The sequence below is a fragment of the Macaca thibetana genome, chromosome 13 (genome assembly GCF_024542745.1).
Source record: "Macaca thibetana thibetana isolate TM-01 chromosome 13, ASM2454274v1, whole genome shotgun sequence".
Classification (NCBI taxonomy): domain Eukaryota; kingdom Metazoa; phylum Chordata; class Mammalia; order Primates; family Cercopithecidae; genus Macaca; species Macaca thibetana.
Window position 1 is genome coordinate 38537437 of NC_065590.1, and position 20716 is coordinate 38558152.

Consider the following 20716-nt stretch of genomic DNA (forward strand, 5'->3'; position numbering starts at 1 on the left):
GCCATTGAGGAAGTTGCAAACATTACTAATATGGGTTACAGCTGAGGAAACTGTACAGAGACCACACTACTGTGCTCACTCAGAACCAAAGCCAATGCACTCCACCCATCAGACACCATAAGACCCATCTAAAGGAATAGGTCTTTCCCTGTGAAAGCTACTTCATCAAATTAGAAGAGGCAACTATTCCACCAGATGAGCAGATATCAATATAGGGACACAAGAAACATGAAAAAAAAAACACGACACCCTCAAAGGAACACATTAATTCTCCAATAGCAGACTCCACAAAAAGAAAGAAATTTATAAAATGCCAGAAAAAGAATTCAAAATAACCTTAAGAAAGTCAACAAGATAGAAGACAATGCAGATAACCCAATAATTCATTAGCTAAATGAGAAAGTCAACAGAGAGAAACATCATAAAAAAGAACCAAACAGAAATCTTACAGCTGAGGAATTCAGAGAATAAGAAAAAATAAAATCAAGCCTTCCCCAGACTGTATCAAGCAGAAGAACTTCTGAACTTAAAGACTAAGTCTTCTGAAATAACCCAAAGCAAAGAAAAAAGTATTTAAAAGAATGAAGAAAACCGATTGAATTTATGGGACACCATTAAGCGAACAAATATTCACATTATGAGAATTCCAGGAAAAGAAAATATGGAAAAGGCATAGAAAACCTACTTAATGAAATAATAGCTGAAAACCCCCCAAGTCTTGAGAGACAGAAGGACATCCAGATGCAGGAAGCACAGAAGTTCTCAAATAAATTCAGCCCAAAAAGGTCCTCTCCAAGGCACTTATAGTCAAATTTTCAAAAGTCAAAGACAACAAGAAAATTCTACAAACAAGAAAAAATCATCAAGTCACATAAAAGGGAATGGCCATTAGACTAACAGCAGATTTCTCAGCAGAAACTTTAACAGGCTGAGAAAATGGGATGATATATTTAGTGCTGAAAGGAAACAAACAAACAAACAAACAAATAAAAACCTGCCAGCCAGGATGTAGGATACGCAGTAAAGCTATCCTTTAAAATGAAGTTTTCCCAAACAAGCAAAAATTAAGGGAATTCCATCACCACTCAACAAGCCCTACAAGAAATACTTAAAGGAGTTACTACATGGCTTCACGCTGAATTCTACCAAATTTTTAAAAAAGACTAACACCAATTCTTCTCAACCTATTCCAAAAAATTAAAGGGAAAGGAACTATTACAAGTTCATTACATAACGCCAGTATGACCCTGAAACCAAAACCAGACAAGGACACACAAACACAAAAAAAAAGAAAATTACAAGCCAACATCCCTGATGAACATATAGATTCAAAAATCCTCAAAAAAATACTAGCAAACTGAATCCAAGAACACATTAAAAAGATTATACAGCATGATCAAGTGAAATTTATCCCAGGGATACAATGATGGTTCAAACATACACAAATCAATAAATGTGATACATCACATCAACAGAATTAAGGACAAAAACCATATGATCTCAAGAGATTCAGAAAAAGTATTCGATATAATTCAACATCCCTTCATGATAAACACTCAACAAATCAGGTATAGAAGAAACATACCTCAACACAATAAAGGGTATATACGACAAACCCACAGCTAACATCATATGGAAAAGGGAAAAGATGAAACCTTTTCTTCTAAGAATTGGAACAAGCTAAGGATGCCCCACTACTACCACTCTTATTAAATATAGTACTATTAGTCCTAGCCAGAGCAATTAGGTAAGAAAAAAAAAATCAGCCAGGCATGGTGGCTCACACCTGTAATCCCAGCACTTTGGGAGGCCAAGGCAGGTGAATCACAAGGTCAGGAGTTCAAGACCAGCCTGGCCAAGATGGTGAAACCCCATCTCTACTAAAAATACAAAAATTAGCTGGGCATGGTGGTGGGTGCCTGTAATCCCAGCTACTGGGGAGACTGAGGCAGAGAATTGCTTGAACCCGGGAGATGGAGGTTGCAGTGAGCCGATATCATGCCACTGCACTCCAGCACTCTGTCTCAAAAAAAAAAAAAAAAAAAAAAAGAGCATCTAAATGGAAAGGAGGAAGCAGAATCGTCCCTGCTTGTAGATAACATGATCTCACATCTAGAAAAACCTAAAGACTCCACCAAAAGAACTCTTAAAACTGATAAACAAATTCAATAAACTTACAGGATACTTTAACTTAAAACAATATGGGGCTTAGGAAAACCAACCTTGACTCCCCCAAAACTTAACTACCAATAGCCTACTGTTGACTGGAAGCCTTAATCAATTATAAATAATTGCTTAACACATATTTTGCATGTTATATGTATTTTACAGTGTATTCTTATAATAAAGTAAGCTAGAGAAAAGAGAATGTTTTAAGAAAATCATAAGGGAGAGAAAATATATGTACTATTCATTAAGTGGAAGTGGATCATCATTCAGATCTTCATCTTCATTGTCTTCACCTTGAGTAGGCTGAGGAGGAGGAGGAGGAGGAATAGGAGGAGCTGCTCATGCTGTCTCAGGGTGGCAAAGGTGTAAAAGGTAAAGGAGGTAGAAGGAAAGGCAAGAAAGGCAGACATACTTGGTGTTTTATGAAAATACATGATAACTTGCCTAACTTTTTTGCTTTCCATTTCTTTAAAAAAAAAAAAGTTTTTATACATTTCCAATCCTATTCTACCATTTGTTTAGTTTCAGGGTCTGTATCATAGAAAGGTCCATGTTGTAAAAGAAAAGCAGTGTTGAATAAACATAACCCTTCTGCCAGAGTGTTTAGTGTCGGTTTGTTTACTGGCACTGCAGCTTCTACATCATCTTCCTCATTTCTGGCACTGGTTCAGAAGCATTTGTCTCCATCAAGTTGTCTTCTGTTAATTAGTGTTTATTAGCTCTTGAATTTCTCCAATATCTATACCTTGAAATCCTTTACCCCCGACTTTTTGGCCATATCCACAATCTCTTTCATAATTTATTTGATTGGCTTTGTCGTAAACTCTGTGAAGTCATGCACATCATCTGGACAGTTTTCTTCAGCAAGAATTCACTGCTTCAGGCTTGATGGCTTTCATGACTTTTTCTGTAACAACAATGGTATCTTCAATGGTGTAATCCTTCCGGACTCATGATGTTCTCTCTAGGGAGGTTCTCTTCCATAACCCTGACAATCTTTTCCATAGAGTACTGTGTATAATGAGCCTTAAAAGTCCTTATGACTCCCTCATCTAGTGGCTGAATTAGAGATGTTGTGTTTGGGGGAAAGTAGACCACCTCAGCACCTTCATTACTGAACTCATGGGGCTCTGGGTGGCCAGAGGCATTGTTCAAAAGAATTCTAAAAGGCGGTCTCTTACTGGCAAGGTACTTCCTGACTTCAAGGACAAAGCATTGATAGAACCAATTCAGAAAAAGGATTTTCATGCCTAGACTTTCTCTTTGTACAACCAAAAGAATGGCAGCTGGTGGTTATCTTTTCCCTCTAAGGCTCAGGGGTTAGCATCTTTGTAGATAAGGGCAGTACTAATCATAAACCCAACTGCATTTGCACAAAACAGTAGAACTGCCTATCCTTTCCTGCCTTAAATCCCAGTGCTCACTTCTCTTCCTTACTAATAACTGTCCTTTGTGGCTTTTTTTTTTTTTTTTCCCCAGAGTAAGGCACTTTGATCCACATTTAAAAACCTGTTCAGACAGACATCCTTTCTCCTCAATGATTATCTTAATGACATCTGGGAATACATCTGCTGCTGCCTGGGCAGCAGAAACTGCATTTTCTGTTACCTTGACATTTTAAAAGCCAAACATCTTTTTAAAATTATTAAACCATTCTTTGCTGGCATTAAATTCTCCAGCTTTAGATCTTTTACCCTCTTTTTGCTTTAGGTTGCCATATGATGACTTTGCTTTTTCTTGAATCATATTAGAGTCTATAGGTATGTTTTTCTTATAGCAAGCCTGTATCCACATAAAAATTGCATTTTCAGTACAAGATAAAAAGGTGTTTTACAAAAAGTGCAAGGTTTTCCCACCTGCTGGCATAGCTGCAGTGAAAGCTTCATGAATTTCCTTTTCTTTTTTTTACAGTCATCCATACGCTGTATTCATTTATTTTGAAATGGCAGGCAACACAGCTGCAGACCTTAATCTATTATATGTATCAAGGAATTCAACTTCTTGTAATTTTTCTCTGCTTTTTTTTTTTTTCTGCCATTATTTTTCTCCGCTTTTTGGGAGAACTTCCAGCATCACTAGTGGTATTATTTCATATAGGTCCCATGGTCCCATGGTGTGTTAATCAAGGTTTACGATATTGCACTAAACACAATAGAAAAATAGAAGACTCACGAGAGATCCCCCCCCTTTTTTTTCTAAAGACATTGATATAGTATAGTTTGGCTGCGTCCCGACCCAAATCACACCTTGTACTGTAATAATCCCACATGTCAAGGGTAGGACCAGGTGGAGATAACTGAATCAGGGGGTGGTTTCTCCCATACTGTTCTCAGAGTAGTAAATAAGTCTCACCCCTGCACAAGCTCTCTTGCCTGATGCCATGTAAGATGTCTGACTTTGCTCCCCATTCACCGTCCGCCAAGATTATGAGGCCTCCTCAGCCATATGGAACTGTGAGTCAATTAAGCTTCTTTCCTTTACAAATTACCCAGTTTTGGGTATGTCTTTATTAGCAGTGTGAGAAAAGACTAATACAGACAGGGTCTCAAACTGTCACTCAGGCTGGAGTATAATGGTGCAATCATGGCTCACTGCTGCCTCAATCTCACAGGCTCAAGTGAGGTTCCCATCTCAGCCTCCAAGTAGCTGGGATTACAGGCATGCACCACCATGCTCAGCTAATTTTTTGTTTTTTTTAATTTACTTTTTGTAGAGATGGAGTCCCATTATGTTGTCCAGGCTGATCTTGAACTCCAGGCTCAAGCAGTCCTTTGGGAGTCCTTCAGCCTCCCAAAGTGCTAGGATTACAGGCATGAACCAACACACCCAGCTGAGATCCATTTTTATTATGATACACAATTTACTGGAGAGTTGAACTGCTTATGCTGAGATGATTCACATCACATGTTGTTGTAAGCAGATACCTGCAACAGTAGAGCTCACCAAAACAGCAACAAGAAGTGGCCAGAAATTATTACAGAAGTACAGTATGTACTACAGTGAATTTTATGCTTTACATTTGTCTACATTTCTCTCAACTGCAAATGGCACTATGTACACTCTGTGTTTGTGTGTATATGTTTTGATAAATTTTACCTTTTTACAATAGATTTGAATATATTTTATGGTAGTAAATGATAAGCTAGACTACAACCTACATATATTTCATTTATTCATTACGTATCTTCTTAATTTTTCAATGTTTTTTAAATATAGAGTTTGTGAGTTTTTTCAAATTGTCACAAATCTCCAAAAACTTTTCCAATATATTTGTTGAATCTGCATAGAAGTGGACCTATGCAGTTCAAAACCCACGTTGTTCAGGGTTAACTGTATTCACAAAATTGTGCAACCATCACTTCTATTTCCAGGATGTATTCATCACTCCAAAAGGAAACCTCATACCCATTAGGACTTTGGGTTTTAAGTGTGACAGTAAGCCACTGGAAGGTTGCACTGAAAATACTATTTAGAATATTAATAACAAAATTTATAATATTAATGAAAAATCAGTGGTAACTATTGCACAATACATATACTGAGTAAAATATATATACCTATGTACACAGATTCAATACATGAAAGAACTACATTGAATGTTTACAGTGCTTATGTCTTGGTAATTGACTTCGAAGTGCTTATTTTGTCTTCCTGCTTACTTGATTTTGGTGAAATTCCTACTTTTTTTTTTTTTTTTTTTTTTGAGTCTCACTCTGTTGCCCAGGCTGGAGTGCAATGGCACAATCTCAGCTCACTGCAACCTCTGCCTCCTGGGTTCAAACGATTTTCCTGCCTCCGCCTCCCAAGTAGCTGGGATTACAGGTGTGCACCACTACACCCAGCTAATTTCCGTATTTTTAGTAGAAATGGGCTTTCATCATGTTGATCGGGCTGGTCTCGAACTCCTGACCTCAGGTGATCCGCCCGCCTCGGCCTCCCAAAGTGCTGGGATTACAGGTGAAAGTCCTACATTTTCTACACTGAGTATATAATCTTGCAAAATTGGGAAAGAGCATAATACATATAAAAAAAATTACTTTACACAATACTTCACAATTTACAGTACTTTCCCAAAAGACTATCTAGTTTGCTGTATCAACAACAGACAAAAAAAGACAAATTCAAATTTTCATGGTAGAGAAAAACAGAAAGTCATCTAGTATAGGGTTTGAGCCAGTATTATGGTGAAATGCACAAACCTAAAAAACAAAAAACAAAAAAACAAAAAAAGCATGGGATCTATTTTATACATAATTTTATTAGATTATTTCCTCCCACTTTTGTGGAGCAGAGGGTAAGTTAAAAAAAATTATATATATATATCTATAGAAAGACTCAAACTGAATCCAGACTGGTTACTATAAAGAAGTCTACAAATCATAAAATTTTCTTATCTAGAGATCTTCCCAGTGCCAAGTCCAGCATGCATTCCAGAGCTCAGTTATCTATGCTGAGACTCTGCCATAATATTTGATGAGAGGTCAGTCTTATTCCTCAATAGAGCAAAAGTAGTTGATATAAGATGTTTAACATTATTGTATCTGGAATGTACCAAAGTCCAACTTCTGATGTTAAGAAGGGGCAAGTATGAAGAAATAGACTTGATTTTGCCCAGAGACTCTCCATATACACTTCAATTCAGAAATCAAGTTCTCTTTAAAAGGTTAATATATTTGAGGTGAAATGTTCTTTGGAACTTGTGAATATGCTTTCCCATAAGAATAATGGTATAAATGGTAGGTTATCAGGCAACCTCACAGACACCTGTCTAATTCACAATACTGATTAATATGGATCATTTAGATTTTAAAAAGTAAATCCAGTGGTTTTTGAGCTCGAATTCAAGGCTGCTGAATTGTTAGCCAATATGATGAAATTGTGCTGACTATCAAGATGTCACTGAAATTTCAACTCATCCTACCTGTTTGGCTTGCAATGCTGCTTACACAGTGAATGCTGCACAAGTGTGAGAACATCATCATTAATAGATGATGACAGAGGCAACGCAGTAAGTAAAGACATAAAGAGAGCTTAAGAAGACAAAAGTGGGTTTAAAGCACCACTTGGGACTGGAAAATTAACGTGTCTAAGTAGTTATTTTGCTTATTCAGTTCAGTTCAGCAGACATTTCTTAAAGACCCATTGTGTGCCAAGTACTCTACTCAGTGTGTCTAGAAGTGGTTTTTAACTCTGGCTTTGCAGTAGAATCATCTTCAGAGCTTTTAAAAATACAGATACCCACCCGGGAGCGGAGGCTCACGTGTGTAATCTCAGCACTTTGGGAGGCTGAGGTGGGGAGATCACCTAAGGTCAGGAGTTCGAGACCAGCCTGATCAACATGGAGAAACCCTGTCTCTACTAAAAATACAAAATCAGCCGGACATGGTGGCACATGCCTGTAATCCCAGCTACTTGGGAGGCTGAGGTAGGAGAATCTCTTGAACCCAGAAGGCGGAGGTTGTGGTGAGCCAAGATCACACCATTGAACTCCAGCCTGGGCAACGAGAAAAAACTCCATCTCAAAAAAACACATATACCCAGACACTACCTACAGAATCAAATTACCAAAGAAAGGAACTCATACAAAAGTATGAAGACATGTGAGAAGATAGCTTATTCATGATAAGTAGTAAATGGGGGATGACAATTTGAAGGCATTAATTCAGGGGAAGATATATATAATTGTAAAATATAGTCTTTGTCCCTGTTGCCTGGCATAACCACTAAAATCCTCAGAATCTCCCCAGTGATGTCTTTTTGTATACTAATGAGTTAAGTGACAGCCAGCAGCCCCTAGATAGCTTCAGAGTAGGAGCCAGTCACTGGAAAGACCAAGGTGTGATTAGAGAATTGGGACTTTCAGCCCCAAGCCCCAGCCTCCTCTAGGGAGATGAGAGGTGCTGAAGGGTTAGCTGATCACTAATGGCCAACGGTTTAATCAATCAAGACTAAATAATGATGACTCCATAAAAACCCAAAGGGGACAGGGTTAGGAAAGCTTCCAAACAGGTGAACATGTAGAGGTTTCTGGAGGGTGACACACTTGTTGAGGGCATGGAAGCTCAGTACCCCTTTCCATAGCTTGCCCTATGCATCTCCTCATCTGTATCCTTTGTCATATCCTTTATAACAAACCAGTTCTAGGAGCTGCTCTAGCAAATTAATAGAGTCCAAGGAAAGGGCCATGGGATCCCCAGTTTACAGCCAGTGGTTCAGAAGCACAGGTAAAACAACTTGGGGCTTGTAATTGGCATCAGAAGTGGGGGGAAATCTTGGGAACTGAGCCCTCAACCTGTAGGAGCTGATGCTATCTCCAGATAGATGGTGTCAGAATTAAATTGAATTAGAGGACACCCAGTTGATGTCTGCTGCAAAAGTGACTGCTTGCTCATTGGTAGGGGGAAATCACCACATATTCAATGACACAGGAGTCATCTGTGTTGACTGTTGTATTTTTGTCCACTCAGAATATATATATGAAAAGTTATTTATCTCACATCTATTAGAATGATCAAAATTTAAAACACTGATAACACCAAATGTTGATAAGGATGTCCAGCGACAAGAACTGTCATTCATTGCTAGTGGGAATGCAAATAGTACAGCTGCTCTGGAAGACAGTTTGGCAGTTTCTTACAACACTAAACATACTATTACTATACAACTTTACTATCCAATCCAGCAACTGTGCTCCTTAGTATTTACCTAAATGAGCTGAAAACCTATGTCCACACAAAAATCTGCACCCAAATGTTTGTAATTGTATTATCCATGACCACTAAAACTTGAAAGCAACCAAGATGACCTTTAGTAGGTGAATGGATAAATCGAAAATGGAATATTATTCATCACTAAAAAGAAATGAGCTATGAAGCCATGAAAAGACATGGAGGAACCTTAAATACATATTACTAAGTGAAATCTGAAAAGGTTATGTACTATATGACTAGAACTCTATGACATTCTGAAAAAGGCAAAACTATGGAGAAAGTAAGAGTCCAGTAGTTGCCAGGAGTCCCAGGGAGCCTCTGGGGGATGAATAGGCAGAGCACAGAAAATTTTAGGGCAGTGGAACAATTCTGTGTTACACTGCAATGGTAGATACATGGCATTATACATTTGTCAAAACCCACAGGATGTGCAATACCAAGATTAACGCCAGTGTAAACTATGAACTTTGGGTGATAATGACATGTCAATGTGGATTCATCAATTGCAACAAACATACCATACTATGCAGAATGTTGATGGTGGGGGAAGCTGTACATGTAAGAGGACAGAGAGTATATGGGAACTCTCTGTACTTTCCACTCAGTTTTGCTGTGAACCTAAAACTGCTCCATAAAATAAAGTCTACTTTAAAAACTAATATATTAAAAAACAATGTTTGTAAAAGTTAAACGAGATCATTGACGTAATGTGATCATCCCACAAGCCTGGTCAACACTTACCCAATTATCCAACACGCCACATCTTAGAGCCTTAAACCACACAAGCCCTTCCTTACCCCACCCACTCTTCACCTACCAAAATTCTAACTGTCCCAACACACCACAGTCAAACTCAACATGCAACCAAGTTCATGAAGCTTTCTTTCCCTGATCCCACCTCTTAACTTCAGGTTCCTTCTTATACTTCTCTGTACCCTGTGACATCATTCTGTCTAGCTTGAGGACTAAGCTCTGATTTTTTTTTTTTTAATCTTGCCTAAATTCCTTTCTAAGGGGTCTGGGAGGTCATGCCCTACAAACTATAGATTATCATCAGATGAGTTTTTTTTAACCCTGTATAACGTGACTTACTTTCCAGTCTGACTCAGGCATAACAAGGAAGAAAATCAAAATGTTTTACCCTAAAATATATTTCTTTGCCATACCTTGGAATTGCCCTGCAAAGTCTCTTGTGGGAAAAATCCACATTCTACAGGGAATCCCTTTTCCCCCTTGTTTCCCTTCCTTCCTTTCCAGATCCAGGAGATAATCAATTAAGAGCCAGGAACCCTTTCCTGTCTGATAAGAAACATTTTGCAACCTGCTATCTCTAAAGTCTGCGATCTGAGAGCTCTGCACAATAAAACTTGGTCTCCATAAGCCTTTATCTTAACCTGCACATTTCCTTTGATCTCAGGTCTTCAGATAAGGGGGGTTGGGGTGGGGTGGGGGGGGGGTGGGGGGTGGGGGTGGGGGGGGGTGGTGGGGGTGGGTGGGGGGGTGGGTGTGGGGGGGGGTGGGGTGGGGGGGGGGGGGGTGGGGGACTCAACCAATTGTCAACCAGAAAATGTTTAAATTTACCTATAGCCTGGAAGCCCCTGCTTTGGGTTGGCCCGCCTTTCTGAACCAAACCAATGTATTTCTTAAATGTATTTGATTGATGTCTCATGCCTCCCTAAAATATATAAAAACCAAGCTGTACCCTGACCACCTTGGGAACATGTTCTCAGGACCTCCTGAGGGCTGTGTCATGGGCCATGGTCACTCATATTTGGCTCAGAATAAATCTCTGGAAATATTTTATAGAATTTAACTCTTCATCAACAGACTCATAGTATTTAAACAAAACTTTTAATAAAATGTGACCTTTTAAAAATCAAGGATTATATCTAAAAATTCAAATTTCTTACTATTCTTAAAAAAACAGTATGACAGTTATCAAGTGGGAATAAGGGAAAGTAGCAGGGATTGCACAGAGACCCTCTCCTTGTGGCCTTCCCAACACTAAGGCAGAACTGTTGTCATTTATCAATGTCCCTATGTTGTTTCTTCTTCCCTCCCACTTCGCTCACTCCAAGTGTCAGCTTGGCTCCAGTCCCCGTGTGAGGCTGTAACCTTGTTTAGTTATTAATACTTGTTTATTTGTCTCTCAAACCTACAAAACTGTAAGTTTCTTGAGAGCAAGGACTTGTTTCTCATTCATCTTTATTTCTCCTATACTCCCTCCCATCCAACCATAGTACTTATTTATCAACTATTTCCTGAATTTAGCGAATTATCCATCAACAAAATAGGAAAAATGTTAAAACTTAATTCATTGTGAATGTTACTCCTTAAGATCTAGCAGTTGGTAGGACTGCATCTTTACTATATTTAAATTCACTTCAAAACTCAATGATAACCCTTTTTCATATCTAAGTCACAAATAGGCTCTTTTTGAGGGTAGAGTGAATGAGAGGCTGAGATGCAGAAATGGAAGGAAGAAGAAATCATGTGTTGAAGGCCTACTATGTGCTAGGTACTGGTTATAGGCTAAATAATAAAATGAGGGAAGGGCAAATCTAGAAATAAAGGAAGTGTCAGGGAAGAAACCTACGTTGGAGGGGGTAGGAACAGCATTCCAAGACAGCCAGGAGGATTCTGCAACAAGCAGTTCCCCAGTACAGAGCTGCCAGGTCAGGGGATAGTTACTTTGTGTAAACTTTGTAGAACATTTACAACATTCTTAGAAGTGGTGAACTGATGCCACCTGAAGAGTCTATACTGAAGCCTATGACCTTCCCTGTTCCCCCAACTGGGGACTCTTCTCTTTTTAATCAAAGCAGTCAATTTAATTACATCTACATTGAGAAAGTCTCACTAGATATCCCTAGAAGGGAAATCGATCATAAGGAAATGTGTCATATAATCCCTGCTGTCAAAACAAAAGAAGAAAAATCTGAAATCAAAAATAGTAGATTTCATTTAAGAGTGTAACAGCTTGAATTAAAAATCATAAAGCAAATACTTTGGCCTAACAGTGCTTGACATGTTGTTCTATAAAACCCTTTAAAATAAAATTTTCTTAAGATAATGGTAGATTCACATGTAGTTGAAAGATATAATATAGAAATATCTCTTGTACCATTTATCCAGTTTCCCCCAATGGTAACATCTTACAAAACTACAGTACAATACATCAACCTAAGATATTGATACTGACACAGTCCAGACAAAGCACATTTCTGTCACCACAAATATCCCTCATGTTGCTATTTTATAGCCATATCCATTCCCATCTGCCCTCCTGCCTAATTTTTTAACCTTTGGCAACCACTAATCTGTTCTCCATTTTTGAAATTTTGCAATCTGCAATTTCAATAATGTTATATAAATAGAATCACACAATATGTAATCTTTTGGATTGGCTGTTTTAACTTAAGTTCTCTGAAGATAAATCCTGCTGTAAAACCATCTAACTGATGCCAATCATGAAGCAGAATCAAAATCTAGTAAACAAAGAGCTGGGGTTCTCTGATGACTCACGTGAAAGCAAAGGGCACAAGAAAGATTAAATTTCATTGTCCTTTGTTTGTGACAGGTTTCTCTGTGTTTTCCTACCACCGTAAAAATATAAAAATATTCTCATTGTCAAACTGTTTTACTACCAAGACTATTTTACACAGTGGGATTATAAACTTTTATGTTTGTGTGGCCATCAAGGTTTGTGAAGCTTGTCTCAGAAAAACGTGCCCAATTAAGAAAGTTCAAAATCATCCTTATTTATATTAATCATTTCCAATGTATACCAATTTACAATGAACTTACTGAGTTTTCCACTTAGAACTCAGTCTTCGCTCTCTCACAAAACAAAAATAAGTCTCACTGGAATTCCTGTTGTTGGAAACAGGGGCCCTTATGTCGTGTTTTAACCACTGCGGAGAAGAATCGAGTGCATCTGTCAGCTCCAAAATCGAAAAAACTACAAGGTGATTTGTTTGTTCTCCAAATTTTTCCTTTAACACACTTAGGATGTCATTCATAAGCACTTCTGATACCTGCCAACCTTGGCAACAGAATCTCATCCCTGAATGTTATTTTAAAAGGAAAAGCAAGATCTTGACCAGATAATTGCCCAGCTTTCACTCCCTATCATTTTAAAAAACAGATACCAAATAGGCTCATCTCACATTAGCAAGTCGACAACACAAAGAACAAGCTACAAATAATGAAAGGGTATGCAATCTGTTGCCAAGTTTCTACAACACGGCCCTAAAATTCATCCATCTTTTAACCAGACCCAGGTACTCTACTGGTGACAATGTCTTAAGCAAGTCAAAACTCATTAGTCACCAGACACATGATTACTAGATGAAACACATACTCTAAGTTTCTAACCTACGAATTTAAAAGAAAAACAGAAAAATAAAGCCTCCAGTTCCTTCCAGTGTTTGTAAGGCTAATAAACGACGAAAAAAAAATTGAAATGATGTTAAACATTTAAATAATCACTTGTCAGTTAAAAAAAAGAACAGCAATTGAATATCTACTGTCTCAATAACCGTACTACATGCACATGTGTATGTACACAACACACAACACACACACACGCCTTTAGGACCAATTTCCATAACACAATCTTAAACTACCATTCCTTTCCCTGCTCCCAGAAGGGACCTAAGGCAAGTACCAATGGTTCCATTTAGACTCTGGAAGTCAATCAGGATAACAGTAAACACTCCTCACTCTTTGGTGTTAGCTCACTGACACAGGTGTCTCCCAGTCCCAAGAGAAAACTCCTAGCGGGCAGGGACCCATGTTCCATTCATCTTTGTATGCCCCACAGTGCTAGAATCTGCAAAATGTTCTACACAGTGAGCACTAAAAAGAAATGCTGAATGTTAAAGAAAAAAATTAAAAACTAGATGTACTTAAGAAGAGCTCTATAGAATTCTGGAATGCAATATGCAAATGTTCTCATTCCTAAACCTCCCAAAGAAGGTAGAGAATATTTAGTTTTGTGGCATTGTGTCCAAAAGCTTATGCATGGACCTTAAATAACGTATGTATGGCTCAATTTTCTCATCTGAACAATGAGGATAATAAAAATACCTGACAGTTAAAGATGTTGGTATAGATGTCTCCTTAGACCAATGACTCGAACGCTATACACATTCCTTATTAAGGATTAGCTACTCATTTTACTGGAAATAATAAATAATACAAATAAATAAATAAGGTCCACACAGCTCTGCAAAGGAGACCAAAGCTTAAATTAGCCTAGAAGACATAATATCACGGTTTGGCAAACTTTTCTGTAAAGGGCCAGAGACTACCGTAAATATTTTAGGCTTTACAGGACAAGCCACAATACCCAGAACCCTTGCAGCAATATTCTCCCGGAAAAATTGGTAGGTTTTTTGTTTATATTTTACATTTTAGAATTTAAGAATCATTCTTAATTCACGGGGCCATACAAACATAGGCTGGATTTGGCCCCCAGACTCTAGTTTGCCAACCCCCGGAAAAGATAATAATGGTAATACAGTCAGTGTTTTTAAAGCAACATAAAGAAATGTTTGTGAATTGCTTAAAGGTAACTGAAAAACTTGCGGCCCCAAACTTATAAAATCCAGACCGGCGGACCAGTGCGGTGGGGAATAGGGCTAGGACTAGGGCCGGTCTTCAGGAGCCGGAGCGGACCTCCACGGCTTTCGGGGTCCGCCGAGCCCCCGCCCACACTTACTCCCAGCAGCGGCCCGCGGCCGATCACAGTCTCCCCGGGCGCCAGGGCCACCCGGGGACCGCCGTCCCGCGGCTGCAGCTCGAAGCCCCAGGGCATGGCGGGCAAGGATTAGGCCCCTTCGCCAGGAGACTGGCCCCTCCGCTGTTTCCGCGGGGAAAGCCCAGGACTTGGGAAAAACAGCGGGGGAGGGCCGCAAAGGCTACCCGCGCCTGCGCCGGTCCTGTCAGAGCCCAGCCCCAGCGCAGTTTCCAGAGTCCCGTCCCTCCACGCCTACTGATGACGCAATCGGGGATTCCCCAGTCACGCCGCCTCAAAATTATTGTTTAAAAACCCCGGCTTATTCCCCACCACCCTTTTCACCTCCCTCCCTTCTTGGAGGACGCCGGGCCTTGTAGTCCTGGCGCCTTTCTTCACTTCCTTTCCCGAGCTAAGACGCTCTGGAAAAAACTACCAATCCCCAAAGGCACTACGCGCCCCCTCTCGGCGCCTGCGCGAGTTCCGAGTCAGCAGGGTGGGGCTTAGGTGGGCGGGAAGAGAAGAGCTATGGGGAAAGATTCGAATTCCGGAGGATTTAAATCGCGGGAGGAGAAGCCATCGCGGCCCAGTAGGTAGGAGGATCTTCCATTCCCGTTGGCTTAGATGTCTACGCTCCCGGGGACGCGGCCCTGACGCAAGCTCAGCCTTCCCTCCGCGGCCTGGAGCCGCAGTGACAGCGCTGACGGTTGTTGTTGTCACTTGTCAGTGCTCCGTGTTCTTGGCTTCCAGCAGCTGCAACCCGCGCAGGACACAAGGAGGGTGGCTCAGATGGGACGTGGGGTGATTAGCCCTGACCCGCGGGATGTGGGCGGAGTGGGGCTCCCCGCCCCACCTTCTGCGCTGCCGCCAATCTATCCCTCCGAGTGATAGTTGAAAGGGAGACGAGCTTTTACCTCACTTGAGAGAGAATTCAGCAAAGCTCGATTCATAAAGGAGAAAGGGCAGAAGAGGGGTCGTTTCCAGGCATCCAGGCGAACCTGGACGTAGAAGAAAGATTCCTAGTGGGATTTTAGAACCTCGCCAAGGCATCCCCTGCTGTGAAATTCAAAAACCTTCATTCCCGTTGCAGGAATTCCACAAGGGGAGGCATTTTATTCTCCCAGTAAGATCCTGGGAGAAGTGGATAAACACACCGTAACGTTTAAATACACTGTAACGTTTTCCTAATGTGAGATTCTTTTCAAGAACCTTGTGGTTTGGCTTTGGTTTGTATTGGTGGTGGGAGGGGCCAAGGTGCATGGCAAAAACTTGCTCTTGACTCACTCGTTTTTACCAGTTTGCTTTCTTACTTCCTCAAACCCTCAAGAGGAAGACCTCTGTTGAACACAGACTACAGTTCCAGCCACCACAGCTAATCTGGATCATGAATAGGAACCACCGTGGTCTTGTGAAGTCCAGAAACATAGCTGAGTAGCTCGTCTAGAAAAGAGATTTGTGTTCAGCTGAGTTAAAAGAAGTATTTAGCTGTATCTCAAACCCCTCCTCTTGCACATCCAACCCCCATTATAAAAGGAAGTGCAAAATGGAATAAACTGATTTTAAGTGAATACCAGCTGTCTTTATATACAAAAGTAACTCAAGGGTGGTGATGTACCCAGTCATGCTTTCAACTGATTTGGGAAGCCTACACCATTCACCTTAGGTAAATTAGCTGAAGCTGAGCTTTATATCTGGGCTTCAAATAGTCACGTACTATACCTAGCTGAGTTCTCAACATTGTTTATAGTTGTCACTTACTGTTGCTTGATGTCTTCAGTGACTGTTACCCTTAGCTCGTAATTAACTATGCATATAGGATAGCTTCAAGGGGCCATTTCTTAAAACACCACTCTTATGACTGAGTTGAATATTTAAGACTTTGTTTCATAATCCAGATCTCATCTTCTTGTCCATTTCAGATAGTATTTGTGTCAAATGTAAGCACCTACCTACCCATTAGATACAAGTAATAAAATTCTTATACAACTAGAAGTCCATCTAGTTTGTGATTAAGCCACAAATTGCAAATTAATGATGAGGCATCAGTTCCTATATACAACAAGTATTCAGGAGTTTAATAGGATTGACTCATACATATTTTCAAAGGCACGAAAGTACCGGGTGTGGTGGCTCCTACCTGTCATCCTAGCACTCTGGGAGGCTGAGGCAGAAGGATTGGTTGAGGACAAGAGTTCGAGACCAGCCTGGGCAACATAGCAAAAACCATTTCTCCAAAAAACAGTTTTTGGTTTTGTGTTTGTTTGTTTAAAAAAAAATGAGGGGATGCTGAGTCAAGAGAATCGCTTGAGGCTGGAGGTTGAGGCTGCAGTGAGCTATGATGACACAGCTGCACTCCAACCTGGGTAAGAATGAAGCTAATATGTTGAGGTGCCTCCCAGGTGCATTTCAGATGTAGGAAGACTAGGTGTTTTACACACTATCACTGTTAATCCTTGCAAGAACTTTCAGGAAAGGGGCAGCATTGGTCCATTTTACAGACTGAGAAGCAAAAGTCAAGAAAGAGTTCTGAAATTATACCCAAAAAGCATCTGACTCAAAGTAGGATTTCTACTCCTATTTGGAGACTGAGCATGTTTAAATCTTGCCTTTTAGGTTACATATGAGGATAATTTACTAAAACATTAAGCTATGCATAAAAACTCCAAGAGAAACAGTAATTCAAGAGTTTCTCACACAGAAGTGAACTCTGTGGATGCTGAGAAGGAAAAAAATGAGAGTGAAAACAACTTTGTTGAACTGCTGCCTCAAGAACTCACTTTTAAAATTTTCAGTCAGCTGGACATTCGGAGTTTATGCAGGGCTTCATTGACATGCAGGAGCTGGAATTACACCATAAGAAACAGTGACTCTTTATGGAAACCTCACTGCATGACTGTAAGAGCTGTGTGCCGAAGAGAAATAGATGATGATCTAGAAAGTGGTTATTCCTGGAGGGTAAGTTTAATCTTTGCGATCTGCAGTGTTGTTGACGGTGTTATGATAGCAGGTTTGAGTCAGTTCTAACATGCTTGGAGGAGACAGAATTGCATATGCAGAATAACATAGACAGTGTGTTGACTTTTAGAAATGAGTTGAGCCTTTTCCTGCTAACCACACTCTTTCCACACTATCTTTCATTTATCCTTTTGCATTTTTTAAATTCTAAATTAGGGAATTTTCCCCTATTAACCAGAAGGGAATTAGCTCCTTCTTTTCACTTCACCTTATCTCAAACCCCCAGTAAACTGTATGGCGCACTCTGTATAAATACACATATACATACACACACATACACAGACACATAAATTTATTAAAATATGTGTATATCAATGTAAATACTTACTCTTTTTTTCAGCCCTGTCAATCTGTTTCTCTTGCTTTAAACACATTCACTAACCAACCGCCTACTACAGTCTTTTTTAATGGTGATTTACCTCTTTCAGGTAATACTGCTGAGGAATTACCAGAAGAGTAAAGTGAAACACGAATGGCTAAGTGGCAGATACAGCAACATTTGTTCTCCCATTAGCCTACCAGAAAAAACCATGTACCCAATGGATGCAGATACATGGGGGGAAATTCTAGAAGCAGAACTGGAAAGATAAGGAGGAAAAAAAATCACAAATAAATCTCAGGTCTTTGAAAATTTAAAACTCAAATGAGTCTTAGGTTGCAAAAGCTATATCTTTATCCATTCATTTTGTTGTTGTTGACCTTTTTAAAAGAAAGTGAAATGGAAATATTATAAAAGTAAAGCTTTATTTTTGTTTTGCACTTTAGTAAAATTTTTCTGCTTTTATTGTAATGTGGAAAAATCATGAAATGTTATTTTTATAAGAAATAATATACTGATAGAGTGATTTCCAAATATAATGTTTCATGTATTTGTGTTAATATATTCGTAATACTAAATGAAAGAGTGATTTGTATGTTCAGCTTAATGATAATTCAAAATTTCAGGAAGCCACTTGAAACTGACTTAAAGATTCATTAAGTGGTGGATATAACTAGGCTCATGGGAAGACTAGCTAAGTGAAATTAATAGCAATACATTTAAATTAATACATTGGCATTTTAATGACTTTAACATTTCTATTTCAGTGGAATCAGATTGAAATATCAAATAGTGAAACTATGTTAAATGTGTTAAGCCTGTGGTTTAGTTTTAAGTTAATGTTATCTTAGGGCTAAAGCTTGTCCAATTGAGATTCCCATTACTTTTATATAAACCTGGAATGGCTCTCAGGAGCTGAAAGTATGTGGAAAGTTTCCAGAACACTTAACTACCATCAGAATGCCACACTAGCCTGGTAAAACTCTCTTTCTGACAGCCTTATAGCACCATCTAGTGTGCTATTCTTAGATACCAAGACAAAGTTTTCTCCATATTAAAAACTATTATTCTAAAGAATCCTTAACACTTGTCTTTGTTAAAGTTTATAACTTTTTAGGAACCTTTATTTTAATTTTTTAAAACTTTTGTTTCTGTTTTTTCATAAAACAGATGATATACTACTCACTATAACAAATTGTTTATTCTGAATCTGTGGTTACCACCATAGTAAAAAGTGTCTACAAAACGCTTTAGTTAGTGTGGGGTTTTCTTCTTAAAAACTGTTCTCTATAGCATTAAATATAAGAATCCAGGAAACCAATATTTAACAAATAGGCAAATATTAGAAAGATGCCCCATTATATGCAAATTCCCTATGTTGAATAGAGCAGTAGATAATTAATTGTCTCCTACTATCTTCTTAGAGTTGGAAGATTCCTTGAAAATCAGGCAGTCAAGTCTCCAGGACTATTCAGTAATTTTCTCAACAGGAACACTGTCAGTCAGCCAGCCCAAGTTCAAATCCTGTACTTCTACTAATAGCGTATATGTTATGTCACAGAACAGTCCAGTTGTAGTCTAGCCTTGAACTGAAGACCACCTCTCTGTAATGTTTGCCTTCTAGTCCCACTTCCACCCTCTAGAACCGGGCTGATTCAGTCCTTCCTCTCTATGATTGCCTGATATTTGAAGACTGCTAGCCTGTCTCTTCCTAGGTCTTCTCTCCAATTCCACTGATGATTATAGAGTATAATTTCTAGACCCAACAACATTCTGTTCTGCCCATTTACTCTTAACAAAAGAAAGGGGCTGTGTGCCATGGCTCACGCCTGATATCCAATCACTTTGGGAGGCCAAGGTGGGTGGATCACCCGAGGTCAGAAGTTCAAGACCAGCCTGGTCAACACGGTGAAACCCGTCTCTACTAAATATACAAAAATTAGCCCGGCGTGGTGGTGGGCGCCTGTAATCCCAGCTACTTGGGAGGCTGAGGCAGGAGAATCGCTTGAACCTGGGAGGCAGAGGTTGCAGTGAGCCAAGATCACGCCATTGCGCTCCAGCCTGAGCAACAAGAGTGAAACTTTATCTCAAAAAAAAAAGAAAGAAAGGTATACTATTAATTTTATTTCATAAAAGATAAGAAAGCACTTGGAAATTTTCAAAGTACGGGAAAGCTATAAGGCCTGATTATATTCCAGACTCTGGTCCCAGCCATTCCTCATCTGCTTCCCTAAGTTAATTCAAATTCAGTTTCACCATCATACTGGGACCCCCACCTGATGTGGTTTCTTTGCCCATTTTTCAAATATGTATTATTTGTGGCTTACATTAGCATCTTAGATTTCACTCTGACTTCCTCACCAGTCGGTCTTAATCTGCTATAATATGGCCATCACTCTATATGGTTGAAACTGTTGGTATCCAAATTACAAGTGACTTAATGTCTAAATCCACTGGATGCATTCTACTTGTTAATATATTTCACACACATAAACACTCACACTGACACACATAAACACTTCTTAAAACTCTCTCCTCCATGGGTTGGAGCTATAGCCTCTTGGACTTTTCTTTCCCTACTCTAACCCGTCTTCTCAGTTTCCTCCAAAGACTCACTTTCCTTCATCTACTCATTACATGTTAGTGTTCCCCAAGGTTCCGCCTGTTGTCCTGTCATCTTTATACTCTAACATCCTTGGTGATCCCATCTACTACTCCTGTGTTCACTACCATGTTTGGTGCTGATGGCATCCATGTCTGTGT

The 20716-nt window shown here is 39.4% G+C and overlaps 3 protein-coding genes across 6 annotated transcripts in view; 2 read left to right on the forward strand and 1 right to left on the reverse strand.

Annotated features, from left to right (window-relative positions):
* APLF (aprataxin and PNKP like factor) overlaps nucleotides 1-14853 on the reverse strand; it is a 96651-nt gene extending 81798 nt beyond the window's left edge. For both annotated transcript variants that reach the window (XM_050754452.1, XM_050754453.1), the window contains exon 1: nucleotides 14605-14853. In XM_050754452.1, the coding sequence (XP_050610409.1) occupies nucleotides 14605-14700 (96 nt within the window). In that variant the 5' untranslated portion in view covers nucleotides 14701-14853. The remainder of the gene's footprint in view (nucleotides 1-14604) is intronic.
* Nucleotides 1-20716, forward strand: part of CNRIP1 (cannabinoid receptor interacting protein 1) — a 1091934-nt gene that overhangs the window by 920126 nt on the left and 151092 nt on the right. The gene's annotated exons all lie outside the window — the stretch shown is intronic.
* On the forward strand, nucleotides 15104-19198 carry FBXO48 (F-box protein 48). Its single transcript, XM_050754554.1, has 3 exons — nucleotides 15104-15212; nucleotides 17233-17574; nucleotides 18063-19198. The coding sequence occupies exons 2-3, from the start codon at nucleotides 17269-17271 to the stop codon at nucleotides 18222-18224; spliced, it is 468 nt and encodes a 155-aa protein (XP_050610511.1). The 5' UTR covers nucleotides 15104-15212; nucleotides 17233-17268; the 3' UTR covers nucleotides 18225-19198.

Coding starts and splice junctions, on each gene's coding strand:
- FBXO48 (XM_050754554.1), top strand. CDS start 17,269: ATGCATAAAAACTCCAAGAGAAACAGTAATTCAAGAGTTTCTCACACA. Junction 17,575..18,062: donor AAAGTGGTTATTCCTGGAGG/GTAAGTTTAATC, acceptor TACCTCTTTCAG/GTAATACTGCTGAGGAATTA.